We start from the raw sequence: 26,580 nt of genomic DNA, 5'->3' as shown, positions 1-26,580 counted from the left end.
ACCTCCAAAGGGCTCAGAGCAGCCTGATACATATACATCTCCATCCTTTCCCCCTAATTTTTTTCTTTTTGGGTCACACCCGGCTATGCACAGGGATTACTCCTGGCCCTGCACTCAGGATTTACTCCTGGTGGTGCTCAGGGGACCATATGGGAAGCTGGGAATCGAACCTAGGTTGGCCGAACGCAAGGCAAACGCCCTACTCTCTGTGGTATTGCTCCAGCCCCTTCCCCCTACTTTTGCTAAGATTTTGGGTCACCCAGAGCAGTGATCAGGGGCTGCTCCTGGCACTTATAATGCACAATACTCACAAAATCACAAATCAGAAATCATCCTGTTAATCGTCGATTGCCTCGAGCAGGCCCCAGTAACGTCTCCTTCATCCTAGCCCTGAGATTATATTCAAGGCTCTTTAGGAGAATGAGACCCATCATTGTTACTGGTATTTGGCATATTGGGTACGCCACGAGGAGTTCGCCAGACTCTGCCGTGTGGGCAGGCTACATTCGATAGCCTGCCAGTTTGGACTAACATGCACAATACTAACTTCCATAATCCAGTGGTAAGGAACACATACTAGGTTTATAACATTTGTAATACCTGAGGGGAACAAAATCTATAGGGTTTTTTTTTTTGTTTCGTGGTTTATTTAAAAAAAAAAATTGTGTATTTTTTTGCCACCCACCCAGCAAAGCCCCAGGGTTACTCCTGGCTCTGCACTCAGGAGTTACTTCTGGTGATGTTTAGGGGAACCACATGGGATGCCGGGGATTGAACCCTGGTAGGCAGCGTGCCACCCACTGCACTATCACTCCAGCCCCAGGGTTTGTATTTTAGCTTTTGGATCACACTTGGCTGTGCTCAGGGGACCTTATGGGGTGCTGGGGATTGAACTGAGATTTGTGCAATGCAAGTGTCCGATCCACTGTATAATGCTCCGACCCAGGTTTTCTGGTTGGTTTTCGGGTTACACCTGGCAGTGTGCCAGGAACTTTGTGGGGTGAGGGTGGACCCAGGATGAAACCAGGGTCTCTGGCATGCAAAACCTGAGCTCCAGCCCCTTTGTCCATTTCTTTTTCGTCTTTGAAAGCTCAGATGTTCATCAGATGCCCCGTTCTGCCCTGGTTGTGTAAAAGCCACAGAAGAGAGATAAAGGGGCCCCTTGATCTGGATCTTTTCCAGAAACAAGAAGGAAATATACAAGTGCTGCAATCAGCAGGGCTGCAATCCAGAAGATTATGAGTGACAGGCAGAGCATCTCGGGTCTGCCATCACCCTCTTCCCCTTTCCTGACAGTTGCCTTCAGGGGTCCCGGTCGACGGCCCCTCCACTGAGCCTGCTGTCCCTTCTGCTCCCCAGCTCTGACATGGAGCCAGCTCTTCCCCTCTCCATGGTCTGGCTGCAGGCTGTTCTTGTCGCCAGACACGTCCCAGCACGTGGTCAGTACTCAGTCACCACAGTCCAGTGGGCCGTGGACAAGGACTGTGGGACCTCCTGTGGCGCCGCTTTTCTCATTGGGGGGCAGGGCCAGGCCCCCAGTGCTGTGGGCCCAGGGCCCAGACAGGGCATGGAGGACCATTTTCCTTTCATGCGCCAGGCCTGACCTACAGGGAATGCAGCCTCCTTGGGAGCCACAAGGCCTGGCCTCTGGAGGGAGGCAGAGTCCTGGGGCAGTGTTCAGAGGGTCCAGGGTGGACTTCGGGTGAAACCCAGTCCCCCGTTGTGCTCAGACAAGGAGGGTTGAGGCTGGCCCAAACCTGCAGAAAGGGAGCATTGGGGGCCTTAAATATCCCCATGAATGTGTCCCCCGGAGCCATGAGCCAGACGAGGTGGTAGGGATGGAGGGGGGGGTGTCACATCTCAGTCACTGTGAGACCCCAGCATGGCTAAGAACTGCCAAGCACAGGACAGGATCCTCAGTAATAATGCTTCTTAGGGGGGTGTTCAGAGCTCGCTCCCAGTGACGTCTAGATTAAACCAGAGCCGGCTACATGCAAGTGTCCTCATCCCTGAACCATCTCTTCAGCCCTCTTTTGTGCAGTTATTTCGGGTGGTTGCTGGTGGGGCTTAGTCGATGTGGTTCGGGGGCTCGAATGTGGATCCTGAGTGATGCCACCTGTGCTTGGCCTGCAGAGCCGGGGTCTCCCAGGCAGGAAGATGGTCTCTATGGGGGTCACACTCTGCAACCATCACAACTGTTCCTGCTCATGTTTGGGATCCAAAGGGGGTTGGCTGCATGCAAGACCAGCCCTTCCAATATCAGTTTCTTAAAATCCAGACTCTGTGTGTTTTATGGGCACACCCGGCAGTGCTCATAGGTAGCTTCCGGCTGCATGCTCAGCGCTCACTCTGGGAGGTGCCAGGGATCAAACCAGGGCCTCCTGCATAAAAAACACATGTGTAATAGCTGTTGATTTGTCTCTAGCTCCTGCAGGGTATTTTTTTTTTTTTTTGTCTCCAGTTAACAGGGATTTTGTCATGAAAATAAAATAAAAACCGCATCAAAGAAAGACAACCGGATTGAATTACAAATTTATTCTAACCCTCTCCCCAGTCACAAATCTTTCAGCTCGAGGGCACCAGAGCATGGAACCACCCAATGATTTTGTGCCCTGGGGGAGGGGATTCTCATTCCACTTCTCTCCCCAAACACTGGCCACACGCGGGGCAGCAGGTCTGAGTTCCAGCAGCCATGAGGGCAGTGCTGAGTTGGGTCTGGGGGTATGGGCCCTGGCTCAGGAGCACCGTCCGCGAAATCTCCTTCCTGCTGGTGGCCTTGGGCCTTTGGATTTTCCTCTTCGTACCTCAGTTTCCTCACTGACAAACGGAAGAAAATGTCTGGGGTACCTGGGAGCACTTAGAACACTTAGAACAGTGCCCAGCACCAAGGCAGCACCCAGTAAGGCCCTCCGTTCTGTCATCATCCCCGCTAGTCACGGGGTTCAGCGGTGAGCACTTAATTTGCACGAGGCTCCGGGTTCACTTCCTCAAACCAGTCAGAAAAATGTCAACATGATTGATAAGGATCACTATTTACCCCTGCAATGTGGGGGGGACAGCGCTGGCCCAGGGGGAGGACCCGGTCCTCGCGGACACGCTGTGCATGCTTGCTGGCTCAGCTCTCCTGATGCTCCTAGGTCACCTCCAGGTACCCCAGCCAGGACCCCCCTTAACACCTCTTTGCCTTCTGGGAGGGCAGAAGATGCTGCTTCAGAAGCACAGACTCCTGGCTTGGGTCTGGGCAGGAAGTTAAGTCACACATGACCCCTTGGACTGTCCTGGGGAAGTGAGGTGATGAGAACACACTCTCCTCCACATGTCCTGGGGGCCTGGGGACTCCCCAGTTCTCTGCAGTGCTCTCTGGGCTTCCATGCAGGCCCACTCCTTCCGCGAGAGTCTCCCTCCGCCCCACGCACCCTACACCAAGGATAAGCTGGGGGCCTCCACCCACCCTGTTCCTCACTGGCTGTGACCCTTCTGGGGGAGAGCTGGGGGGTGTTAGATGTCTAAGCAGCGGTCCCCTACAAAGGGACGTCCACATCCTAACCCCCAGCACCCATGAGGTCATTCAAGAAAGGGTCTTTGGGGGTTGATGGGCGGGTGCCGTCGAGCCTGAGGGCAGCCCTAAAGTCCAAGATTTGGGCAGGGATGGAGGAGAGTCGAGAGGCCCCTGCCCCCAGCAACTGGTGGATTCAGACGCCCCCAGAATCTGCCGAGAAGCAGAGTCCTGAGGACCCCCCAAGTTGGAGCCTCTGGAATACCCGAGGGGAATGGAGAGTAAATCCTTGTCTGTGACCACAGCTGCAGGAAAAGAACTAAGAAGGTGGTGGGGGTGGAGCTCCCATGTGAAGGGGGCTCTGGGGGGCAGGCCATACCCGAGAGAAGTCCTGCGGGAAGGACGTCAGGAAAGGCCCAGGGGCTCACTCCAGGCGCGGGGAAACGGGGAAAGACAGAGCTGAGGGCTCTGGGCAGAATCACGCCTCCCAGCAGAGTGGGGTCCACCGGGCACTCCCACGCCCCCTGCCCAGGTTGAGCACGCAGGTCTTGCTGGGGCCTGGGCACGGCCTCAGGGGCAGGTTTCCAGAGACGCCCGGAAGGGGAAGGGGAAACACTGTGTGGGTTTCACAGTGGGTCGATGACGAACCCAGATTCTGTCCCCTCTGAGGAACTGGGAGGCCCAGTGGGGCACCCCTGGACGCGGAGGGCGAGAAAATGCCCCTGAACAGGGCCTGTGTGAGCCTGTGGGACTGAGGGAGCTCAGGGATAGCGCCCCAAGGAAGGGAGCACTGGTCCCAGGGCGCAGAGGGGTCCACAGGGACCTGGCTCGAGTCTGGGTGCTGCTGTTCCTCCGGCCGGATGTCCTGCTGCCAGGGCCCCAGGGTTTGGGGTGAGGAGTGGAGAGAGGCACACGAACATCGATACTGGGGGGCTTGAGACAAGCACCCCTGCGGTGGGCTGTTCTCTGTAGGAGGGCACAGGTCAGCGGGGGTGACACACACCATGCCACGGTCCGGGGGAGCCGTGGGGGATGAGCTGGCCGGCCACGGAGGAGGCCACGTCCGAGTTCCTGTCCTAGGCCCGGCGCGGGCATGTGCCCTGGGTGCCCAGCTGGGCCCGCACCTCCTGCATCTGGTGGCGCAGCTCGTCCAGGGCGGCCTGCGGGGAGCCCTGCGCCTGCAGCGCCTCCACGGCCAGCGCCAGGCGGCCCACCTCGTCCTGCAGGGCGTCCCAGGCCGCGCGCTGCTCCTCGTCCTTCTTCCGCTGCTGCACCTGGTGGCGCCAGTACTCCAGCACCAGGCAACCGCCGCCCACCAGGAAGATGGTGGCCTCGCCCAGCAGCTCAGCGCCCAGGTCGGCTGCCGCCTCCTCGTTCAGCGGCTTGATGGCTGTGCCCCGGAAGCCCATGATGCGCATCTTGGTCCGCATCTCCACCCAGTGGTACACTGCAGGGGCGGGGAGAGAGGGGTCAGGTCTGACTCCGGGGTGCTCCCCCCCACCACCACCCCCACCATCCCTCGGCGCCGTGGGGTCCAGCTCAGAGCCATGGGGATAAAGAGGAAGGGGTGGGCACACATGCAGCTTAGTCAGGTCTTTTATTTGGTTTGGGGGCCGCTGGGGACGGAAGCCAGACCTGCCTGCTGAGTGCATGCTCGGCCCGGCGGCAAGCTCTCCCCAATCCTGGGGTGCACTTTGTTTCGCTCTGTTTTCCGGGGCCACATTTGGCTGTGCTCAGGGAGCCATCCACGGTGCCGGGGACAGAACCTGGGTCAGCTGAGTGAGAGGTGGGGCGCCTGCCCGCTGCAGGCACAGAAGCTTCAGGCCAGCGCTGTCTGCTGGGGGCATGGGGGCATGGGGGCATGCTGTGAGCAGGGGGGGGGGGTGTCTCCCTGCTGCTGGCCCCTGACTCGCCTAAGAATTCACAGGCCTCCAGAGATGCAGAAGGTGGGGGAGGGCGGGGGTGCTTCTGTGCCGGTGGCAGAGGAGCGTGACGTGGGTGACTCGGTCACAGGGCAGGAACCACAGTCACAGACCCCGCGGGCTTCTGTCACTAGGGGAGGACGGTGTGAGGAGGGGACTGGGAGACAGAGCTAGTGCCTCTGCTCGCAGTGGCCTTATAGTGTCCGCCAACTTGGGGGACAGGCCGGAGCCGCCAGAGCAGCTCTGCTGTCCATTAGAGTGCTCGTCGTTTTCCCAGTTTTTATTCTCGTCCAAATTTCTTAGAAATTTTTTCCCCTCCATTTTCTTTTCTTTGTTTTTTCTTTTTGGGGGTCACACTCGGTGATGCACAGGAGTTACTCCTGGCTCTGCGTTCAGGAATCACTCCTGGTGATGTTCGGGGTACCATATGGATGCTGGGAATTGAACCCGGGTCGGCCGCGTGCAAGGCAAACACCCTCCTCGCTGTGCTACCGCTCCAGCCCTTTCCCCCATTTTTGGGTCACACTGGGCAGTGCTCAGGGGCTCGGAGGACCCTGTATGGTGCCGGGGATGGAGCCCGGCTTGGCTGTCTTCCCTGCTGCCCTGTGCCCACTCTCTGTGTGCGTTCTGAAGGGACGGATGAGCAACGGTGCTGGACATGCTTTGCCTGCAGTGGGCAGTCAGGATGAAGGAGCAACTGGGTGCCCTACTGGGGGTGTCAACGGGGCGCCCCTGCTTTCAGGATCAGAACCTGAGTGAGTGGCTGGCCCAGTTGGCAGTGGCCCCAAGGGTCAACTAAGTGAGCCAGGAGCTGGGCCGGGTCTCCCACATGCAGATGGGCACCAAGCAGAGCCGCATTTGATGGTAACCTGGGGATCGCTTAGGTCAGGAACCCAGATCTGGGGTTCAGGAAACAAGTTCTGGGTGAGGACGGGGGACAGATGGGAAGAAGTGGGGGTGTCCTGATGCGGGTAGGGAAGGCTAAGACCGAGGATGGCAGCAGAGTGAGCCACCCTCACCCAGCCCCTATGACGCCTCCTGGGTTCCCCAGGGAGCCTGCATCTGTGGCACTCTGCCTCTGGCGCCCTGTCCCTGGCTCCCGCCCTGCCCCCACTCCCAGCACTGTCTCCCTACGAGCACCCCTGCCCAGGCAGTGCCCTTGTCAAAGTGCTTTGGGAACACGCACAGCGGTGCTCAGGGGTAACTCATGGCTCTGCACTTGGGGATCATGCCTGGTGAGGCTTGGGGGACTGTATGGAATGCGGGATTGAACCTAGGTCTGCCCCAGACATGATTCCTGAGTGCACAGCAGGGGGGTAAGTGCTGAGCACCGCTGGGTGTGACCCCAAAACAAAAAAAATGCGGGGAAAAAGGAAGAAACAGGAGAGAATGAAGTGGGGCAGAGAAGACCAGCTGGGCAGCAGGAAGGAGGCAGGGGCCAGTGCGCTGGAGGGGGATAAGCACATAGGGATGGGGGCGCAGCAGCTGAAGCAGAGGAGAGCTGAGGATCCCACCCTGCGCCCCACCCATCTCAGCTCTGCCCCGGGACAGCAGTTTCTGGCCCAGGGAGGCCGGAGCCCCCGGATGGGCGGTGGGGGCTGCTGTGGCCATCAGAGGAAGGAGCTTCTGCTCAGCCCAAGAACGTTCACAAACCAGAGCGTGTCGCCCGCAGGAAATGCCAGGATGGAGGCTGGGACTCCAGGAAGGAGCCCGAACACCCCCCACTTCCCTCCTCGTCCAAGCCATGAAGGACTCAGGGTTCACCTGGCAGCCTCTGTCCAGGTTCCCGAGGCGGCCCAAGAGCCACTTCCCTCCCGCTTGCAGCCATGACGCCGTGAACACATAGCACGGCTGAGCCAAGCAGAGAAGCTTCCCGGCATGTCCGAGGGAGGGGACCAACAGCCAGGGAAGGCTCAGCGTGAGTCCTGGATGCCCCGGCCAGAGCTCTTTCTTCTCATCACCAGGCCAAATTAAGGACCTCAGGAAGTTGGGGTCACCCCATAACAGTTCTTCTTTCTGGTTTTGGGCCACACCTGGCTGGACTCTGAACTTACTCCTAGCAAGACAGAGGGTGGGGGGACGACTATATGTGGTGCCAGGGGCTGAACTACAGTTGGCCACATTCAAGGCCAGCGCCCTACCCACTGCACTATCTCTTCGGCCCCTACTGAGACACCTGACGGAGAACACTGGGGTGCTTCTGGTGTACAAGATTCGAGATTTGTATCCAGAGCAAAAGCAGAAGCTTGAAAACTGAAGGGGGAGAGGGTGACTTCACATGGGGCCACCCCAGTTTAGACGCCATTTAGTCACATGGCCAAGGGTCCCAGGGCCAGAGCACAGGAAGAGGACATGGCCTAATTTCCGGGGTATGACTACCCAAGAAGTAGAACCTCTTTTCCATCTTAAGAAAGCATCAGACCAACTCAAGTACAGGACCCTTGCCAAGAGGGCCAGGGCAGGAGCCACGAGAGGCCGGCGGTGGGGGGACTAGCAGGGAACACACAGGCTGACACCAGAGTGCACCCCAGACGCTGGGCGTGAGGGGTCGGGCAGGGCAGCCTGGGAAATGGGCTAGAGGCACGTTGGGCGCTGGTCATCAGGTCCCTGTCCCTGCTGTCTGCATCGGGAGGGGTCAAGTGACAAGGACCCCGGGAACCCTGTACTGTGCCACTTTCCCACAAATCTCAACTGTGTCCAAAGGGAAAAGAATGTTTGTTTTAGACACATAGGCCCCAGGTGACAGCTAGCCAGTGTCATCAATCAGCTACAGAGACAGGCGCCTAAAATCCCGCACGCACACACCAGCCCTCGGCAACGCTGCGGGGAAAGCTGGGGTGCCCCACCCGGCTGCATTTAGGGCAAGAATGAGGGCGGAGTGATGGTAAACATTCAGGCTTCTGTGCATCTCCAGGATGTCCCCCAGAAACCCTGTAGGGGGTCAGAGGTGCAGGGAGACTTCCCAGCCCTTCCTTCACCAAAATCTACCCAAGGGGCCCCAGAAAGAGCTCGAAGGGCTGGAAAGCAGCTCTGCATGCAGGAGCCCCAGGTCTGATCCCCAGCACGATGTGTTTGATCCCCCAAACACCTCTAGAGGTGATCCCAAGCACTGCTGGGGGTTAACCCCCAACAGAAACAAACCAACTGAGAGGTCAAAACTTTTCCCAAAAAAGCGTAATAAACCAGGGGCTATATAGCATAGCAGGGAGATGCTTGCTCTGTGTCAGTTCCAACAACACAGGTGAGTCGGGTTAGAACCCCAGTGACCATATGATCCCCCAATCCCTGCCAGGAATGATCCTTGAGCGCAAAGCCAGAAGTACTGAGCGCCGCCGGGTATGACCCAACACCCCCAATATATTAGAGCCCCCAAACCCCTGGCTCCTGGTTTGCTGGTGCATCTGGTAGGACACAGGTGTCCCTCCCAGAATTGCAATAAGGTGGGTGGTCCCTGGCCCGCTACAGCCGGCTGTGTGCACAACCCAGGGCAATCACAGACTTCAAGACGATGTGGACACAGTGATCCCTCCGATGAGCACCAGTGACCCTCCCATGAGAATCAGTGACCCTGTGAGGACCACAGTGACCCCCTGTGAGGACCACAGCAACCCCGCCATGAGCACCAAAGTGACCCCCCACGAACACCCACCAGTGACTCTCTGCAAGCACCACAGCAACCCCGCCATGAGCGCTACAGTGACCCACAAGCACCACAGTGACTCTGCGAGCACCATAGTGACCCCCCACCGAGCACCAGTGGCCCTCTGCAAGCACCACAGTGACCTCCCATGAACACCAGTGACCCTCTGCAAGCACCACAGTGGCCCTGCCATGAACACCACAGTGACCCACAAGCGCCACAGCAACCCCGTGAGCACCACGGTGACCCCCCCCAAGTACCAGTGACCCTCTGCAAGCACCACAGTGATCCCGCCATGAGCACCATAGTGACCTCCCATGAACACCAATGACCCTCTGCAAGCACCACAGCAACCCCGTCATGAACACCACAGTGACCCACAAGTGCCATAGCAACCCCGTAAGCACCACGGTGACCCCCGCCCCGAGCACCAGTGACCCTCTGCAAGCACCACAGCGACCCCGTCATGAGCACCACAGTGACCCACAAGCACCACAGCAATCCCGCAAGCACCACAGTGACCCTATGAGCACCACAGCAATCCCCCATAAGCAACACAGTGACCCTGTGAGCACCACAGCAACCCCGCGAGCACCACCACTAACTGCAAGTACTGGAGGAGTGTGAGAACTTGATGGCCGAATGCAGGTGTGAACACGGGTGACCGCGATGGAAGAAAGCAAGAGGAATCTTGGGGTAAATCCTCTGGGTGCCAGAGCCCAGAAGAGGGGCATTCTGTGTGCTGCAATGTTCTCATCTCAGAAACCAGCTGCATGGGCCCGGACACCCAGGTACATACGTGGAATCTGCACGCTGCATGGCCTGGGCACTGTGCCTCAGTAAAGGCTTGGAATTAACAGATTGGGCGCTAACAAGGAAGGACAAGCGTGGAGTCTGTGGCCTGTGTCACCAGAGGATCAAGTGTCCCTGAGACAGGTCCCGAGCATGAAGCAGGAGCAGACTATACATGTCCTGATCCAACAGCTGCTGGGGGGCAAGAGGAACTGGGTCTGGGCAGTTAAAAGTTGATACAACTTAAGAAAAAAAAAAAAGAAAAGAAAAAGGGCCAGAGAGACTGCACACAGAGGGGTGGTGCTTGCCTTGTATATCGCCAACCCAGATTCAATCTCAGCACCCCATATAGTCCCTTGAGCTTCACCAGGAATGATCCCTTAGCACAGAGCTAGTAGTGATCTGCGAGTGATCCCCAAGCAAGGAGCAGAAGTGACCCGAGACCCGAGAGCAGAGCATAGTTAGGTGAGGCTAAAAAAGAGACGTTAACACAGGTGTGTGTGTGGGATGGTGGGGAGGGCAGTGGGCTCAAACCCATGCTTGCATTCAGGAGGTCCAGGTTCCATTCCCAGCACTGCATGGTCCCTGAGCATCACTGGGAATGACCCCTGAACATCCCAGGGTGTCTCCCCCACCCCGCAACCACAAGTAAGTTAGCTTCTTTTTTGGCAGCCTTCAGGGGCCCCCTGACCCACATGCCCTTTCCTGAGGATGATCCAACCAACAGAAAACTCTCTTCCACAGCGCCTGGGGCGTCAGGAGACCTGGCCCCATCCTCCAGCTCTGGGGGCACAAATGGCGATGCAGCGTGCACCAGAGAAGACGAGCCTGGGTCCTGGGGTCAGCACCTTGAGGACTACCTCTTCCCCTCCTGCCCCTAAAGATGCTGGCTATAGCCGGGACTAACCAGCCTCTCCCGCTGGCCAATCAGAGCACTCGGTCCACTAGCCAATCAGCGCCCTGCATCCCGACGGCCACGGCGATTGGCTGGGCGAGAGGATGAACGCTCGGCTGAGCCAATACCATGCCCCGTGCCGTGGAAAAGGACAGCAGGCACTAAATAAAGACTTGCTGAATGAGTGAATCACAGATCCTGAGCCCCAGAAACGGTCCCCGCCCATGGCCCCAGCCCAGCCTGGAGAGACCAACCCCACGGGGTCCAGAGAGCCCTGGGAAGCCGCCCCTGGGCGAGGCTCTGCATACCCTGTACCCACATCCTGGCTCTGCTCTTTACTCGCTGTATCACTATGCGCAAATCTCTCAGCTCTCTTTCAAAACAAGGGCCCTTTAGTGGAACAGGTAGTTCAGGGAATAAGGCATTTGCCTGGCACCCCATGGATCCAGGTTCTAGCCTTTTCTTTTCTTATTTTTTTTTTTAAGCACTGCGATGCTTAGGGGTCAGGGGCTCAGGGACCATATCCATACAGCCAGGCCTGAACCAGAGTTGGCTGCGTGCAAGGCAAGTGCCTTCCCCATCGCTCTGGCCCCTTGACTTCTTTCCTTATTTGTTTGGGGGCCACACCAGTGGTGCTCTGGGCATGCTCAGAGCCCAGAGATCACTTCTATGGGGCTCTGGGAACCATACGGAGTGCTAGAAATGGAACGGGGGCTGGCCACATGCACAGCAAGTGTCCTACCCACTGCACTATCTCTCCAGCACTCCAGATTTGATCCCTGACCACGCCAGGTCAGCTTTCCTGTCTAGGCTTCAATTCATCCCACATGCGCCCAGGCTGCCGTGCGTCTTGCTCCTTCTTTCAGAAGGACGGTATGTTGGGGCTGGAGAGACAGTTTAGCAGGGAGGGTGCCTACCTGAGTTTGATCTCCAGCATCCCACATGACCTTCATATGGTCTCCTGGGCATCTCCAGGAGTAATTCCTGAGTGCAGAGCTAGGAATAACCCCTGATCAGGTGTGCCTTCCCTCCACCCCCCAAAATATCACTAAACCAAAACGAAGGCGTCCTGCTGTTCCCCATTCCATGCTCCTGTGGAGAAACCAAATGCTTAAAGGCAGTCGCGGGTGCCCTCTGCTGTCCCCTCACCATATTGCATCCCGGGGAAAGACTGGGATGGTCTCTGGTGGCAGATGGACCACACCTTCTTGTTCCAAAACCGGGGTCCTTCCCAAAGAAGATTTTGCAAACCCCAGTTTGCTCCCCGGTGCCACATCCCCGGTGCCTCATGTCCCCTGAGAGTCACAGGGTGCAGCCCTGGGAGCCTCTGAGCCCTAGCAGGTGTAGCCCTGAAAGCTGGGTGGCCACAGGTGATCCCCGACACCGAAGGCCCTGAGCAGCGCCCTCACACTGACCTGCCAGCAGGCCGAGAATGTCTAGGAGGGTGTCCTGAGTTTCCTGAGCACTGCTTGAGAGAACAGTAAAACAAACTGTTCCCTCCCCATAAAACAAACCAGCTGTCTGGAGAGCAAGTGATGAGTGCGCCCGAGTACAACCTTAGGCGTACTCACTCACCCTTCCCTCCCCCAAAGTACTTTTAGGCATGGGGAGATCACTCACTGGACCGGAGGAATGTATGTTTGGTTTGGGGGCCACACCCGGAAATGCTCAGGGTTACCCCTGGCTCTGCATTCACATAACACTCCTGGCAGTGCTTGGGGGACCATATAGGATGCCAAGGATCAAACCTGTGTTGGCCGCACGCAAGGCAAACGCCCTATCACTCAGCGTTATCACCCAACATATGTTATTTATTTATTGGTTTTTGGGCCACACCTGGCAATGCTCAGCACTTACTACTAGCTCTGCATGTAGGAATCACTCCGAGTGGTGTTCAGGGGACATATGGAGTTCCAGGGAATGAACCCGGGTCAGTCACGTGCAAGGCAAATGCCCTCTCTGCTGTGTTATCGCTCCAGCCCCATCCACCAGGTATGCTTTTAAATTTACAATCTTCAAAGTCTTCTACCATGAATGCAGAATGCACAGGACGTGGGAAATGTGTCTCCACCAGGAAGCGGGATGGAAACTGTGGGAGGTCACAGCACACGCCAGGCTGTCAAGGGGCACTTGGGACACTATGAACGGGACTCCAGGGAGTGAGTGCTGACTGCCAGTGGAGATTACTGCGCACCATCACTGCAAAAGTTAAAAATAAAAATGCCCAGGGACTGGAGCGATAACACAATGGGTAGGGCCTTTGTCTTGCACGTGGTCAACCCGGGTTTGATCCCCAGCATCCCAGATGGTCCCCTGAGCACCTCCAGGAGTAATTCCTGAGTGCAGAGCCAGGAGTAACCACTGTGCATCGCAGGGTGCAACCCAAAAAGCAAAAATAAATAATTAAAAAACAAAACAAAAAAAACATGCTCCAACCTTTCCTGGATGGGAATCCTCTTAACTGCCAAGAGCACTCCTAGGCAGCGAGCAGTGCACCCTGCAAATCTCATGCGCCTCTGACCAGACTCTTGGTCTTGCAGACCCTCTGCTTGCTGTATTATTTATCAATTCATGGGGCCACATCCGGCCATGCTCAGGGGTTACTGCTGGCTCTGCACTCAGGAATTACTTCTGGTGGTGCTCAGGGACCATATGGGATGCTGGGGATCAAACCTGGGTCAGGGGCGTGGAGGGCAAGCACCCTCCCTGCTGCACCATCGCTTTGGCCCCTTGTTTCCTATCTTGACTCTTAACATTGCTCAAGGGACCAGGCGCTGCCAGGATCAAACCTGGGGTTCCACCATGCAAATCCTGCGCTGAACCCTCAGAGACACCCCCCCCCCCCACCCTACAGCTACCTTAAATCTGGTGCTTCTCTGGTCCCTCTCCTGAGAGGCACTGTTTGGGGGCCACAACCAACAATGCTCAGAACTTACTCCTGTCTCCAGCGTTTTCTTTTCAGGGAGCCTTTCAAGCACTCCCCAGGGGACCAGGGACCACTAGAGCCACAGCTAGTGGAACCTGAGTGGGGATGGTTCTGGGTCTGGGTGCATGCATGGTCCTCTGTCCTTCTTTCTGGGGCGCAGTCACTCCCAGCAGTGCTGTGGTAGAAATTTCTCTGAGCAGGGTTCAGGGGAACGTGTGATGCGAGAGGCTCAAAGCCAGGTCTCCAGCACAGGGCCAGAGTCAGAGCACAGCGGGGAGGGTGCCAGTCTTGCACACAGCTGAGCCAGGTTTGATCCCCAGTACCCCACTGTTCCCCCAGCATCAAGCACGGCTAGGAGTAATATCTAAGAGCAGAACCAGGAGTAACCCCAGAGCATGGCTGGGTGTGGCCCTCAAACAAACAAAAAAAAGGACACGGTGCCGACTGAGGCTGCTGCCGCCCCCTGCTGGTCAGTGCGAGTAGGATATGGGCACATGGACATCGGTGCAGGGGAAAGAGAAGCGAGGTCCCAGGGTCGGTGCTGGTGCGTGAGGGGAAGAGGCCTCCTGCCCAGAACCCACGCCACCAGGGAGGCACTCAGCCAGGTCCGAATGGGGCTCTGGGAGGGGGAGCTCAGGAGAATGATAAGAACAGTGGGGCTGGGACTGGGAACCTGGCTCAGCAGAACACCTGCTGCGAACGGGTTTCAGCCCCTGCATCACAGAAAAACCAAACCAAACAGTGATAGTGGTATCTGCCAAACGTTCAACGGACATTCACACAGCACCCAAGAGCCCGGCATTACACACTGCTCCCCAGATGCACATGCCAGGCATCAACAGGAAGATGCAATTTTCTGCCAACAAAACTGAGGCCCACAAGTGACAAGGCTTGCCGGGGATCACCTAGTCACCCCAGGAAGTGGCAGAATTGGGGTCACAGTTCCAGGCCAGGTTCTCCTGCTCACTGCCTGCTGGCCCCCTCTGACATCACCAAATTTGGATGTGGTTGTGCGCCAGGTCCCTCCCCAACCTCCCCAACACACACACACCAGGGGCGGTCACTGTGCAGAGGAGCAAACAGATACTGAAGGACATAGGGCAAGAATCGGGGTGGGGGAGGCCCTGTCCAGAAGCAGAGAGGAACCAAGGACGCACACATTCACAGCCAGTGCTTGCTGGGGGTTAGGTCCGGGCTCCACTGGCTCCCGTGGCTCGCAGCGGCAGCATTGGTGCTGCCCTGGTAACCATGAAGATGGAAGATGCAGAAGCCAAGATCCACACCCCAAGTGACAGGTGCATTAAAGGAGCCAAGATTCAAAGCAGAGGGGCTCTCTGCAGCTGACCCCATTTCGTGCCCGACACAGGCCCGCTTGGGGTTCACACTGGTCCACAACCCACAGCAGGAATGTCAGGGTCCGGAGCCCGCAGCTTCTTCCCTACTGGAAATATGGCTTGGGGGAGCCCATTAGGACCACAGGAGAAATTTTGTTTGTTTGGGGACCACAACTGGTGATGCTCAGGGCTTCCAACTGGCTCTGCACTCAGGGATCACTCCTGGCGGTGCTTGGGGAACCAAATGGGATGCTGGGGATTGAACCTGGGTCATCCACGTGCAAGGCAAGTGCCTTCCCCATGGCACTATTGCTCTGGCTCCAATCACAGGAGAAACTGCGAGGTCCTGGATGGGAGGGAGAATGGGCTGTCCCGGTCACTCTGGGCCTCCTGATGACTCCAGCCACCCATCAGCTGTCAAGGCATTCCACAGCAGAGTGAGAAATTTTAAAAGGCATCTATTCTGTCTGTGGGACCCGAAAACCACGGGCAGCTCCCAGGCTTGTGAGGGAGCCCGTGGAGCCATGCGAGGGAGAGAATCATGGAGGTCAGAGCCATGGAGCCATGATGCTCGCATGAAATGTTAGCTCCTCCACACAGGGCCTCAAAAGGCAGCAGCTGCCAGCAGCTTGGAAGTCACACCCACAAACTGCCCCGGCGCCATGTAATCTCATCAATGGACAATACCCAGAGACTATAAACTAAAGCTCCCGGAAGAGAACGACACAGAATTTCCTGGACATTATATCCATAACAAGGAATACAAAACAAATTGTCTAGCATTGCCTTTTCGGCAGGTCTGAGTGGTGGCGAGACTGGTGTTGAAATAGTAAATGTAACCAAAGTAGAGAGAGAGAGTATGGGGGAAATTGTCTGCCACACTGGCAGAGGAAGGGTTGGAACGGGGGTGCGGGGGGGGGGGGCGGGGAATACTGGGGATTTTGGTGGTGGAAAATGTGCACTGGTGAAGAGATGAGTGTTTGATGATTGTATGACCGAAGCTCAAAGATATCTGTATCTCACGGGGAATCAAAAAAAAGGGGGGGGGGGGTGATAATAATAAAATAAATAAAATTAACATTCAGAATAAAAAAGTAATGTAGCGTTCATGCCCAATTTAATTAGCTTAATCAATGGGTGAATAAATAGCAGTACTCCTACATTGTAGCACTGTCCTCCCGTTGTTCATCGATTTGCTCGAGCGGGCCCAGTAACGTCTCCATTGTGAGACTTGTTGTTACTGCGTTTTGGCATATCGAATACGTCACGGGGAGCTTGCCAGGCTTTGCTGTGCCGGGGAGATACTCTCGGCAGCTTGCTGGGTTCTCCGAGAGGGACGGAGGAATCGAACCCGGCTTGGCCAGCTGTCCGCGTACAAGGCAAACACCCTACTGCTGTGCTATCACTCCAGCCCTACATTATGGGGGGAAAAAGAAAAGGCAGAGGCTTTGGAGGCCAGAGCCACAGGACAACAGGTAGGGCATTTGCCTTGCACACTGTCAACCTGTGACACCACGGAATCCCTTGAGCTCTTCCAGGAGTGATCCCTGAGCACTGCTGGGTAACCCCAAAACAAAACAAAATAAACCACCACCCAAAATAGTGGATCACACGCAGCCAGAGCTATAGAACAGTGGGAAGGGCATTTGTCTTGCATGTGGCCAACCCAGGTTCGGTCCCTGAGCACCACCAAGAGAGTTCCTAAGTGCAACGCATGAAGTAATCCCTGAAGCACTGCAGGGTGTAACTCAAAAGAAGAGGGGAAAAAAAGGTAATCACACTCACTGAATCGACCCGCACTCCCCTCTGCCCCCCCCCACACACACAGAAAATAAACTGGATTTCGAGTAGGTGAATCAAATCAGAGAACAAGACCTTCCCCTGCTCCAGCTCCCCTATGAGGAGCCACCCTGCTAGGGACAAGGAGCCCCGGTCAAGGGCAGGGCGCTGGGTGTGGAGGTCAGGCAGGACCAGGCAAGCATGAAGAGCAGGCGGGGAAGTGGCAGCGGGCGGGCTGGGGGCAGTGGGACGGGTTAGCGGAGCAAGGCAGCGGCCATGGGGTAGAGAGGGGGTCGCTGTTTCTCCATCAAACCCTGAACCTCAGGAGCTGCTGCCACCCAGCTCATGGAAAATCCCACTGACTCTTCGTCCCCTATGGTTGCTGCGTTTTCCTGCCCAAGAGGAAGAGAGAGGGTGTGTGTGGGTCCCAGGGCCCACACAAACAAAGGAATGCACTGGCATGGGGTGCTCCAGGCAGGCCACCCAAGGTCGTGGGACAGACTAGGGGACAGGCGTAGGCACTGCCAAGAGCGCACAAGCCAAGCCAGGCATGCTGCCCTGTGGGGCCCCTGAGCCTCAATGGTGGCGGAGGGACGGAGGTGAAGTGCACCCATCTCCACACTCAGATGACAGAGAGAGAACTAGACAGAGAACTTTTATTTTTTGTGTCTTTTTTTGAGGGGGATCACACCTGGTGATGCATAGGGGTTACTTCTGGCTCTGTGCTTAGAAATTACCCCTGGTGGTGCTGAGGGGATCATACAGGATGTCGAGAATCAAACCTGGGTTGGCATTGTGCAAGGCACTATGGCTTGCATGCTGTGCTATCGCTCTGGCTTCATGGACACAAAACTTTTGCCTGGGGTACAGCCCAGAGATCAGATATGGGGGCCCTTACAAGTCCCCCATAAGCACATAAAGGACTGTGGTGGGGTCTCAGACAGTCCAGCCCTGCTGCATATTAACGAGTTTTCAATGCAAAACCCGTGGCCAAGAGATAGTCCAGGGGGTAAGGTAAAGTGAATGCATGCCATCGCTGTCCCTGCCATGATCCGTGGCACCAAATGAAAAAAAAAAAAAACTAATACATGAATGCAAGGCCTGACCCTTGGGCACTCAGGACCCAGCAGGAGGGCGCCTGCCTGTGAGTGTGGAGCCCCCACCTCCATTTCCGGCACGGTCCCCCACTAAAGAGACCATAATAACAGGGAATCCTGTAAAATCTGCATCTGCGTGCCTTGTGAAGGGAGAGCCAGGGGTGAATGACTATGAGCACTGTCACCTTTCTCAGGTCGACACCTCCCCTCCTCCTGTCCCAGTGCTCACCTCACAGTCCCATCTGCTTCTTGCTCCCTCCCCACCAGGCAAGAAAGGAAGGTCCCCCAGGACAAGATTTTTCTTTGGTAGCCTTTTTCTTTTTTTTTTTTCCGCTTTTTGGGTCACACCCGGTGATGCACAGGGATTACTCCTCGCTCTGAGTGCATACTCCAGGTATGCTCGGGGGACCCTATGGGATGCTGGGAATCGAACCTGGCTCGCCGAGTGTAAGGCAAACGCCCTACTCGCTGTGCTATTGCTCCAGCCCCTCTTTTCTATTTTCATCCACAAGAGTTGGCTGACTGTGCAGCTCTCACCACACATCTTACTTCCTTTCCTAACTTATATGCTGCCATGGGATCACCCCAAAAGGAGATTAAGAGGAGACGGATTAATGCCAGCAGAACTGGTGCCCCTTTGTGTGGCACAGGGAAAGCTCATGAACACGGGCAGAAGAGATTGAAGGTAAGAGGGCTCCCGGGGCCTGCTCGAGGGCCTCCTTGTGCGGGGTGGCAGTACGGGGCATGCCAGTCCTGTCTCTGGCACAGACACTATGTGTGACCCCTTTCCCTCTGTCCTTGTGGCCTCAATCTTCTATCCATTGGGAAGCCTCTGTCCCTCCCTGGTATCAGGGAAATGCCAAACAGGTGACAAGGCATTCCTGGTAAATCCACCACTTATCTGTTGTTTGGTTTTGGGGGCCACACCCGGCAGTGCTCAGGGCTTACAATGCCTCCTCATTCAGTAATTACTCATGGTGGAGCTCGTGGGACTATATAGGGTGATGGGGCCTGAACCCGGGTTGGCCATGTGCAAAGCAAGTACCGTATTGGTTGCACTCTCTCTCTGAAGATACTACACTTAACACTTTTCCACCCCAAGATCGGCAGCTTGGGCAAAAAGCGCCCTGGCCCCCAAACACCAAAGCACCAAGAATTCTAAGCAATAGAAAGCAAATTGGAAATACCAAAGTTTCAGGATGGGGGCTATGCACAACCCTCCCTTTTTTTTTTTCCTTTTTGGGTCACACCCGGTGATGCACAGGGGTGACTCCTGGCTCTGCACTCAGGAATTACTCTTGGCAGTGCTTGGGGGACCATATGGGATGCTAGGAATGGAACCTGGGTTGGTCGCATGCAAGGCAAACGCCCTACCCTCTGTGCTGTCGCTCCAGCCCCTTATGCACTCCCCTTAATTTGGCTTTTCCACTCAGTTCCTTCCTCACTCATTTATGACCACCTGTCCTCCACACCCAGGGAGGAAGCTCAAAAATGCTAAGCAGGCCAGAGTGGTAGTACATGTAGGGTGCCCGCCTTCCACATGACGGAACTGGTTCAATTCCCGGCATCCCATATAGTCCCCAGAACCCCAACAGGTGTGAGCACAGAGCCAGGTGTAAGCCCCAAACACTGCTGTTGGAAGGAACGATGGAAGGAAGAAAAGAAGGAAAATTAAAAAACTAGCTAAATAAATACTGGATGAATGAATCGTGGTTCTCCTAATAAGCAAATTGCCCTTTATTCTGCGCTTGCAAAAGCCTATGTCATTGAAGTACTTTTTCAAGGAGTCCATGTATGAAGCTTACTCCTATCTCTGGGCCGGTGGCCCTCCTCCAGGCAGCCTTCCAGACTTCATGCCCCGAGTCAGGCAGTCTGAGCTCTGGAGTTGCCACTTTCACCACTCCAGGTCACAACTGTGTCTCCCAGTGCCAAGCCCAAAGCCTAAAACCGTCTATTTACTGAATGCGCTGCTGGTTAAAATTTAACTCTGGTTAAAATGACTTATTTTGCCAGAGTCTCAGGTCATACCCCCGGATCCCAACCTTTGCCCAGAGCCGTACCCTGAACTGAGGCCTAATTCCCGGAGTAAAACTGGGGCATAAAAAGATAATTTGCGAGCACTCCTGCCTTCTAGTAGAGTAGGGAAAATGAGTCACTGGGTAGCGTTTGGGAAGCAGAAGAGCCCACGGATTGGCCAGTCAAACGACCCCTTCAGTCGCTCTTCTACCCCGCCCCAAGCGCCTCTCAGTGCTGGAAGGCCCGCCCACATTGCTCCGGTCCCGCACGCTATTGACTCGCCACGATGTCAATCTCCACGCGCTCTCTTCCTCTATTGGCTGATACTCACTAACCGGGAGCCTGCGTCCTGCTCCGCCCCTGACGCACACTCGCTGTTTCTATTGGGCTCTCCACATGCCCCTCTCGCCAGAAACTCTCCCTATAGGCTGAAGGACTTCGCCGGTTCGGGCCGTGATTGGTCCCTAGCAGAAGTCCGTCCGCTGAGCAACCACCTGAGAGGGGTTAGAGGAAGGCAGGGCTGGGGGGACGTGGGGTCAGACTCACGCTGAGCCGGCGGGAGGCAGATATAGGTCTTGAAGAACTCGCTTCGGCGGGCCGCGTCCTTAATGCGGTTGGCAAGCGGCTTGCTGACCTGCCGGATGCCCAGGTACATCAGCTTCGCCATAGGGAACGCGCCCACCACCATCTTGGCGGTCGCACGGGCACGCGCTGCCCTCCTGACTGGGCGGGGCGCGCCGGGCTCGGCCTCCTCCCCCGCCCGCCCGCGCCGTGCGTGCGTGCGTACGTCGGCGCGAGCGTCCGCCCGGCCGCCCTGCAGGGGCGCCCTGACGTCACCGCGTCGACGCTGGCGCCGCGTCATATGCAAATTGGGCGGAAGCGAGGCGGCGCCGTTAAACGGCCGCTGGCGGGAGCGGGCCGGCGTTCCCACGCCCTCCGCCGCGCTGTCACCGCGTGTCCTCGTGACGTCACGGACCCAGGTGGTGCCTCCGCCCGGCGCTCTTCATCATTCCTAATTAGGGCTAATGGAGCTCGAGTAACATATCCCCAGCAGGTTGGCGCTCTCACTGGGAGTGCGCGCGGCGGGGCTGGCATCTCGGCTCCCGCCACTCACTCGCCAGTGATGTAGACTTCTCGGCCGCCGTCGCCCCCTCCCCAAAACGGGCATCAGAGCAGCACTTGATCGCGTTGCTGTGGCCATTGCTGAGGTTGGCAACTGAATCGGGAGGTACAACTGCGCCATCAACCGTGTCAGCGGCTTAGGATGCTGCCAGTTACAGCCATGACAAGCACACCGTCAACAGCTTATTAGTATACAGGGTGGAACGTGGGGTTCACGCTAATTCCATTGTTGCCCTGGGAAGACATCCAGAGCCGCTGACCCAACCCTCTCTAAATGACAGGGAAACTGAGGCACAGAGAGGGGACAAGGACCTGGCACAGGCCCCTCCGCCTTAGGAGGCTGATAGTCCAGCTTTTTGGATAATGAAATTACACCCATTCTCAAACCTCCCTGCTTCCTCCACTGGGGGGTGAGGGTCCCCAGGGATCTGGCTCCAGAAGGAGTTAAAGAACATGTCCCAGACTGTCCTTTTTACCCAGCAGGGAGCTAAATCATATAAACAAGGTCAGGAAGGGGTGGAGAGAAATTCCTGGATGGTGGCGTGCTGGTGGAGATTCTGAGGGAGCAGAGAAGGCGCAGTTGGTGGGGAAGAGGAAAATGGGGTGGGGGGCCATACAGGGCATTTCTCTGAATCCTGAGCATCCTTTGTCTAGACTCAGCGCTGATGGGCATCCATTTCTCCATCTGGAATGGCAAAGAATCTAGAAAAAAAATTACCCCTAGTAGATCGTCTAAATGGGGCTGAAGCAATAGTACAAGTAGGGTTGTACTGTTGCACCCAGCTAGCCCAAGTTTAATTTCCAGCACCACATATGGTTGTGAGCCTAATCTGAGTGCAGAGCCAGAAATAAGCCCTAAGCACCTTCAGGTGTGGGCCAAAATCAGAAAAAATACAGATAGTCGAAATGTCTAAGATGCTAAGATCCATAAAAACACCCTGTTCCAGGCTTGCACGAGAACTGTACCAGCTGAACACACATTGCACACAGAGAAAGCCTAGGCTGGATCCCAGCATTGTGTGATCATCCAAGCAGTGAGCTGGGAATAGCCCCCTAAGCACTGCGGAAGTGACTCAAAACACAAAAACAAAAAAAGAACCCTCCTCCCCTTTCCTTAGGATTACTTCTGGACCAAAACTGGGAGGAGGGAATCTGGGGGCTGATTCAAGGTTTTTCATCAAGATTGTTATGGGAGGGGCTGCAGAGATAGCCCGGCTGGTAGGGCACTTGCCTTGCACTCAGCCAACCCAGGTTCAATCCCTGGCTTAGGGGTCCCCCGAGCACTGCCAGGGGTAATTCCTGAGTGTAGACCCAGGAGTAAGCCCTGATCATCACCAGGTGTGACCCTCCCCCCAAAACAAAACAATACAAAATCTCTCATGGGACCAGTTCCCTGACCATTTTACAAAAGAAGCGGCTAGGGGCTGGAGCAATGGCACAGCAGTAGGGCGTTTGCCTTGCACGCCGTCGACTGGGGTTCGATTCCCAGCATCCCATATGGTCCCCTGAGCACTGCCAGGGGTAATTCCTGAGTGCAGAGCCAGGAATCACCCGTGTGCACTGCCGGGTGTGTGCCAAAGCAGAAAAAAAAAAAGGAACAAAAGAAGAGGCTGGAAAGAATTTATCCAAAGTTCCAGAGATAATTGGCATGGAACTAAGAATGAGATTTTATCCGAACCAACCCAGAATTTTCTGCTCTTGGAAACCCAAGGACCTACTGGGGGGCAGCTATTCCCCAGTGATGGACTGAGGTTCCAGAGCTAGAGAGATGGCTCAGACGGTTGGCCAGAAGCTTGGCATGCAGGAGCCCTCAGTTTGATCTCCCAAATCATGTGCTCTCCCCCCCACACCCCCCACACGAGCAGCCGTGGCTCAAAAAGCAAAATCTCCCAATTGCCAATTTTCAGTAAATTCGCTGCTGTTTCCTCAACTCCTTGAACAGTGCCTGGCACACAGTAGGTCCTTAATAAATATTTATTGAATGAATGGGAAGGAATATTTGGTAGAGGACCGATATTCTTTCATTCGATTCTCCAGAGGGGCTGGCTCTGTCCCCCTGCACCTCCTCCAAGTAGCTTTATGTTATGGTGACCAGGAAATGCCCTCATATCCCCGGTCGATTTTATTTTTCCGTCCCTCCAATACCACTGAAGCACCAATTTCCGGCATGCCAGGAACTCTCCCGCCCTTCTGCAAAACTATTTTTCTCATTAAGTTGGTTTTAGTCTCTTGCCCCTCCTCCTCCTCTTCCTTTCTCTGAGCAGGGATTCCAGGAACCTCTTCTAAGGCAAGAGAGAGAGCGAGCGAGAAGAGTGACCCCCATACCTCATAAGAAACTCAGATCCTAGTATACATCTGCAGAGGGAGGCAGGAAGCAAAGTTACCTACCCAAAGGGGCACAGCCTTCCTCCAGCTCTGCAAATGACCCCACAGGGCCAGGGCCCTGAGCCTTGGCCATTCTGTGGCGTGGGAACAGACAGCTGAGGGAGGGAGGCCAGGAGGGCTCCAGGGCTGACTCACTGGCTGTGTTGCCCTGACCTAGTGGCTTGGCCTCTCTGGTGACCGCCCTCAAGTAGAGCCTGGGATCATTCAGTGTAGGCCCCCTGGGCACCCTTTTCCCAGGATGGGCCAAGGTTCCATGTGATACAACCCTCCCTTGGCGCTTCTTCCATCAGAGTTTTCTGTCTAAATACACACCAAAGCTGGCCATCAGACCAGGCTAACTTTACCATTGTTGTCTTGGTCTGATGCCAGCATCTCCTCTCCTCTTCACCTCCTCACTTCCTTGCCCTTCGCCTCCACCTTCTTGAGGGGCTCCCAGCTTTAGTCCTTTTGTCCCAAATTCTGCCCTCCTAGCCCCCCTCACTCAGCAAACAGTACCCCTTGCGCTTTTAACACAAGTCAAATAGCTTCCTTCTTCTGTTCCAGGCCCCTTGCAGCTCCTGTTTAATCTCTAGGTCTCAAGACCCAGGCATTTTACCAGTGCCCATGACTCTCGTTCCTCTATCTGCAGTGCCCTCCCCCCTGCAGACACAGGGCTCTTCCCTCCTGGAGGTCTGAGCCCAGATGCCACCTACTGGGTAAAGCTATGCCCTGTCCCACCTTGCTGAAATCAGACCCGGACCCCCCACTGGCTTCTTCCTGCTACACTTACCAATTCCACACATCAGTGTTGGCCCACTCAGTGAGAGCCCCATGAGGCTGTCCTTGTCATAGTCTGTTGACAAGTCCCCAAGCCTGGCCAGCTCTGGGTTTAGCAGAGTTAGTGCAAACGAATCTCTGTGTAACGAAGGAATTTATACCTTCTTCTAATTACCAGCCCCCTCCCCCACTCCTGCCAGGCTCAGCACTCCTCAGGCCCAGGGGCCTGGGACAAGTGACCCTGTCACCTTGAGATAGAATCAGTCCATACCTAATGAATGGGGCAGCTTTTGCACATTGCTAGCTTCCAACCAAAATCTGACTTCCCTGGCTTCCTCTGTCTCTTCCCGGAAGTCCTGACCTTAGACTGGATGAAACACCCTTTTGGGTGTGGGGTGCTGTACTGAACACAGAGCCTGTATTGGGCGTGTCATGTCTGTCACTAGCAGCTGCCAGCACAGGGCCTGGCACTAAATTGTTAGGGCATCACTGGAAAGGAGGAGGGTGGACCAAGAAATCTTTCCCTGGATTCTTCTACTTTAGGATTACAAAACTCCCTCATTTACATACGATTTGCATACAACAGACCAGGCTGGAGGGGGACAGTGAGAGATGGAGCTTGGAGGTGGCAGGGCTTAAAGGGCGTGGCTCAGGGGCGGGGCTAAGAAGGGCGGGGCTTGGGGTGGGCGGGGCCTCTGCTGCGGTTTGGGCGGGGATTGTGGTTCACTGGTCCTGGGGCGGTGGCGGTGGCAGCGTCTTCATGGGCACCTGATCCCCCCGAGCTTGGGGCGCGGGCCCCCAGCTGGCGGCCAGGGCCTTGGCCGTGCTGTTCCTTTTGGAGGAGAGCGGCGTGTCCAGGGTGAGGGAGGCGCTGGCCATCTCCTGCGGCTTGTCGCTGGCCAGGAAGCGGCGCAGGTTGCGCAGCGCCTTGGCCACATCGCCGCGCGCACCCTCGTTGACCAGGCAGTAGAGGATGGGGTCGGCCACGCAGTTGAGGCTGGTGAAGGCCAGCGAGCTGTGGTAGGCGGAGAAGACGCGCTCCTCGAAGCCGCAGTGGCCCGGGCGGCCCAGGTAGACGGCGCTGCGGGACAGCAGGAGCACGTGGTAGGGCGCGAAACAGACCAGCACAATGGCCAGCAGGCTCAGCGCCAGCCGCTTGATCTTGGCCTTCTCCTGGCGCTCGGTGGACACGCTACGGCGCACGGCGCGCACAATGCCGCGGTAGCAGAGCAGCATCAGCGCCCAGGGGAAGAGGAAGCCCACGAAGACCCGGTAGAGGTTCATCCAGGCCACCCAGCCCTCCATGGGGAACTTCTCGAAGCAGAAGGTGTGGTTGTAGCGGTCCCGAAAGAGCTCGTCGTGGAAGAGCGGCGCCGAGTTGGCGCCCAGCTCGGTGGCCCAGACCACGGAGCTCACGGCCACGGCCGTCTTCACACGGCGCAGGCGGGCGAAGCGCAGCGGGTGTGCCACGGCCAGGTAGCGGTCGACGGAGATGCAGCAGAGGAAGGCGATGCTGATGTAGATGTTGGTGTAGAAGATGAAACCGAAGAGCTTGCAGGAGCCGGGCCCGTGGATCCAGTTGTCGTGGTGCAGGAAGTAGTCGACCCACAGCGGCAGCGTGCCGATGTAGAGCAGGTCGGCGATGCTCAGGTTCATCAGGTACACGCCCAGCTCGTTGCGCTGGCGCACCTGGCGGTAGGCGGCCCACAGGGCCAGGCAGTTGGTGGGCAGCCCCACTCCGATGACGAAGATGTACAGGGACGGCGGGAAGAGGTGGTCCACTCGGGAATCCACGTGGCAGCCCTCCCACGTGCGGTTGCCCATGCTCAGCGCTGCGGAGGTGTGGGATCTTCCCCAAGCCCACAGGGGCGTGGGGTCGACTGGGGGCAGGAGGCCATGGGGCCCCCTGAGCCCCCGATTTGGAGGCTCAGGGCAACATGGTGGGAGACAGTGGCCCGGCAAGACAAGGAGCAGAACCTAGAGGTGGGGATCCAGGGTGGTCAAGGAAGAGGGGAGTCTAGAGGAAGACAGTGGGAGGAGAAAAGGAGGGCCCAGTTAGGTGATGGGCAGATTAACAAGGAGCTGTGTCAAGGAGGTGTTTGTGGACTCAAACTGAGCCGAGTGAGGAATTGGGTAACTGAGCAAGAGTTGGGATCCCACAAAAGTTGGCAGTGGGATGGAGGAACGTGTTTAGAGAGAGGAATGAGTCAGTAGGCAGGGATGGGAGGGAGAGATTGGTGGAAGATGGAGGAAGTCAGTGCCCACGTAGGAATAATGGTGGGGTGGAAGGCACTGAAACTCTGGGGGTGGGAGGTCCCTGTGTTTCGAGCGAGGGCTTGAAACAGGATAAGGGGCTTTTGGAAGAATCAGGTCCCTGGACCCCAAGAAGCGATGAAGTAAAGGGGTATTTGTGGAGGGGG

General features: G+C 56.4%; 2 protein-coding genes across 2 annotated transcripts; both read right to left on the bottom strand.

Annotated features, from left to right (window-relative positions):
* Window positions 1-2,528: 2,528 nt before the first annotated feature.
* Window positions 2,529-20,715, bottom strand: OPA3 (outer mitochondrial membrane lipid metabolism regulator OPA3). Its single transcript, XM_056136326.1, has 2 exons — window positions 20,444-20,715; window positions 2,529-4,943 (listed from the first exon to the last, which is right to left on the bottom strand). The coding sequence occupies exons 1-2, from the start codon at window positions 20,583-20,585 to the stop codon at window positions 4,573-4,575; spliced, it is 513 nt and encodes a 170-aa protein (XP_055992301.1). The 5' UTR covers window positions 20,586-20,715; the 3' UTR covers window positions 2,529-4,572.
* A 4,153-nt stretch (window positions 20,716-24,868) lies between these two features.
* GPR4 (G protein-coupled receptor 4) lies at window positions 24,869-26,365 on the bottom strand. Its single transcript, XM_056136344.1, has one exon. The coding sequence runs from the start codon at window positions 25,982-25,984 to the stop codon at window positions 24,884-24,886; it is 1,101 nt and encodes a 366-aa protein (XP_055992319.1). The 5' UTR covers window positions 25,985-26,365; the 3' UTR covers window positions 24,869-24,883.
* Between the last annotated feature and the right edge of the window lie 215 nt (window positions 26,366-26,580).

Source organism: Sorex fumeus, unplaced genomic scaffold (assembly GCF_029834395.1).
Source record: "Sorex fumeus unplaced genomic scaffold, SorFum_2.1 ptg000122l, whole genome shotgun sequence".
NCBI lineage: Eukaryota > Metazoa > Chordata > Mammalia > Eulipotyphla > Soricidae > Sorex > Sorex fumeus.
The sequence above is the reverse complement of the archived record's forward strand: the minus strand, read 5'-3'. Positions and strand labels throughout refer to the sequence as shown.

Excerpts from the sequence above, each read along its gene's own strand:
- OPA3 (XM_056136326.1), bottom strand. The coding sequence starts at position 20,585 with ATGGTGGTGGGCGCGTTCCCTATGGCGAAGCTGATGTACCTGGGCATC. Across the intron at positions 4,944-20,443 it reads CTGCCTCCCGCCGGCTCAGC|TGTACCACTGGGTGGAGATG; the intron begins GTGAGTCTGACC and ends CCGCCCCTGCAG.
- GPR4 (XM_056136344.1), bottom strand. The coding sequence starts at position 25,984 with ATGGGCAACCGCACGTGGGAGGGCTGCCACGTGGATTCCCGAGTGGAC.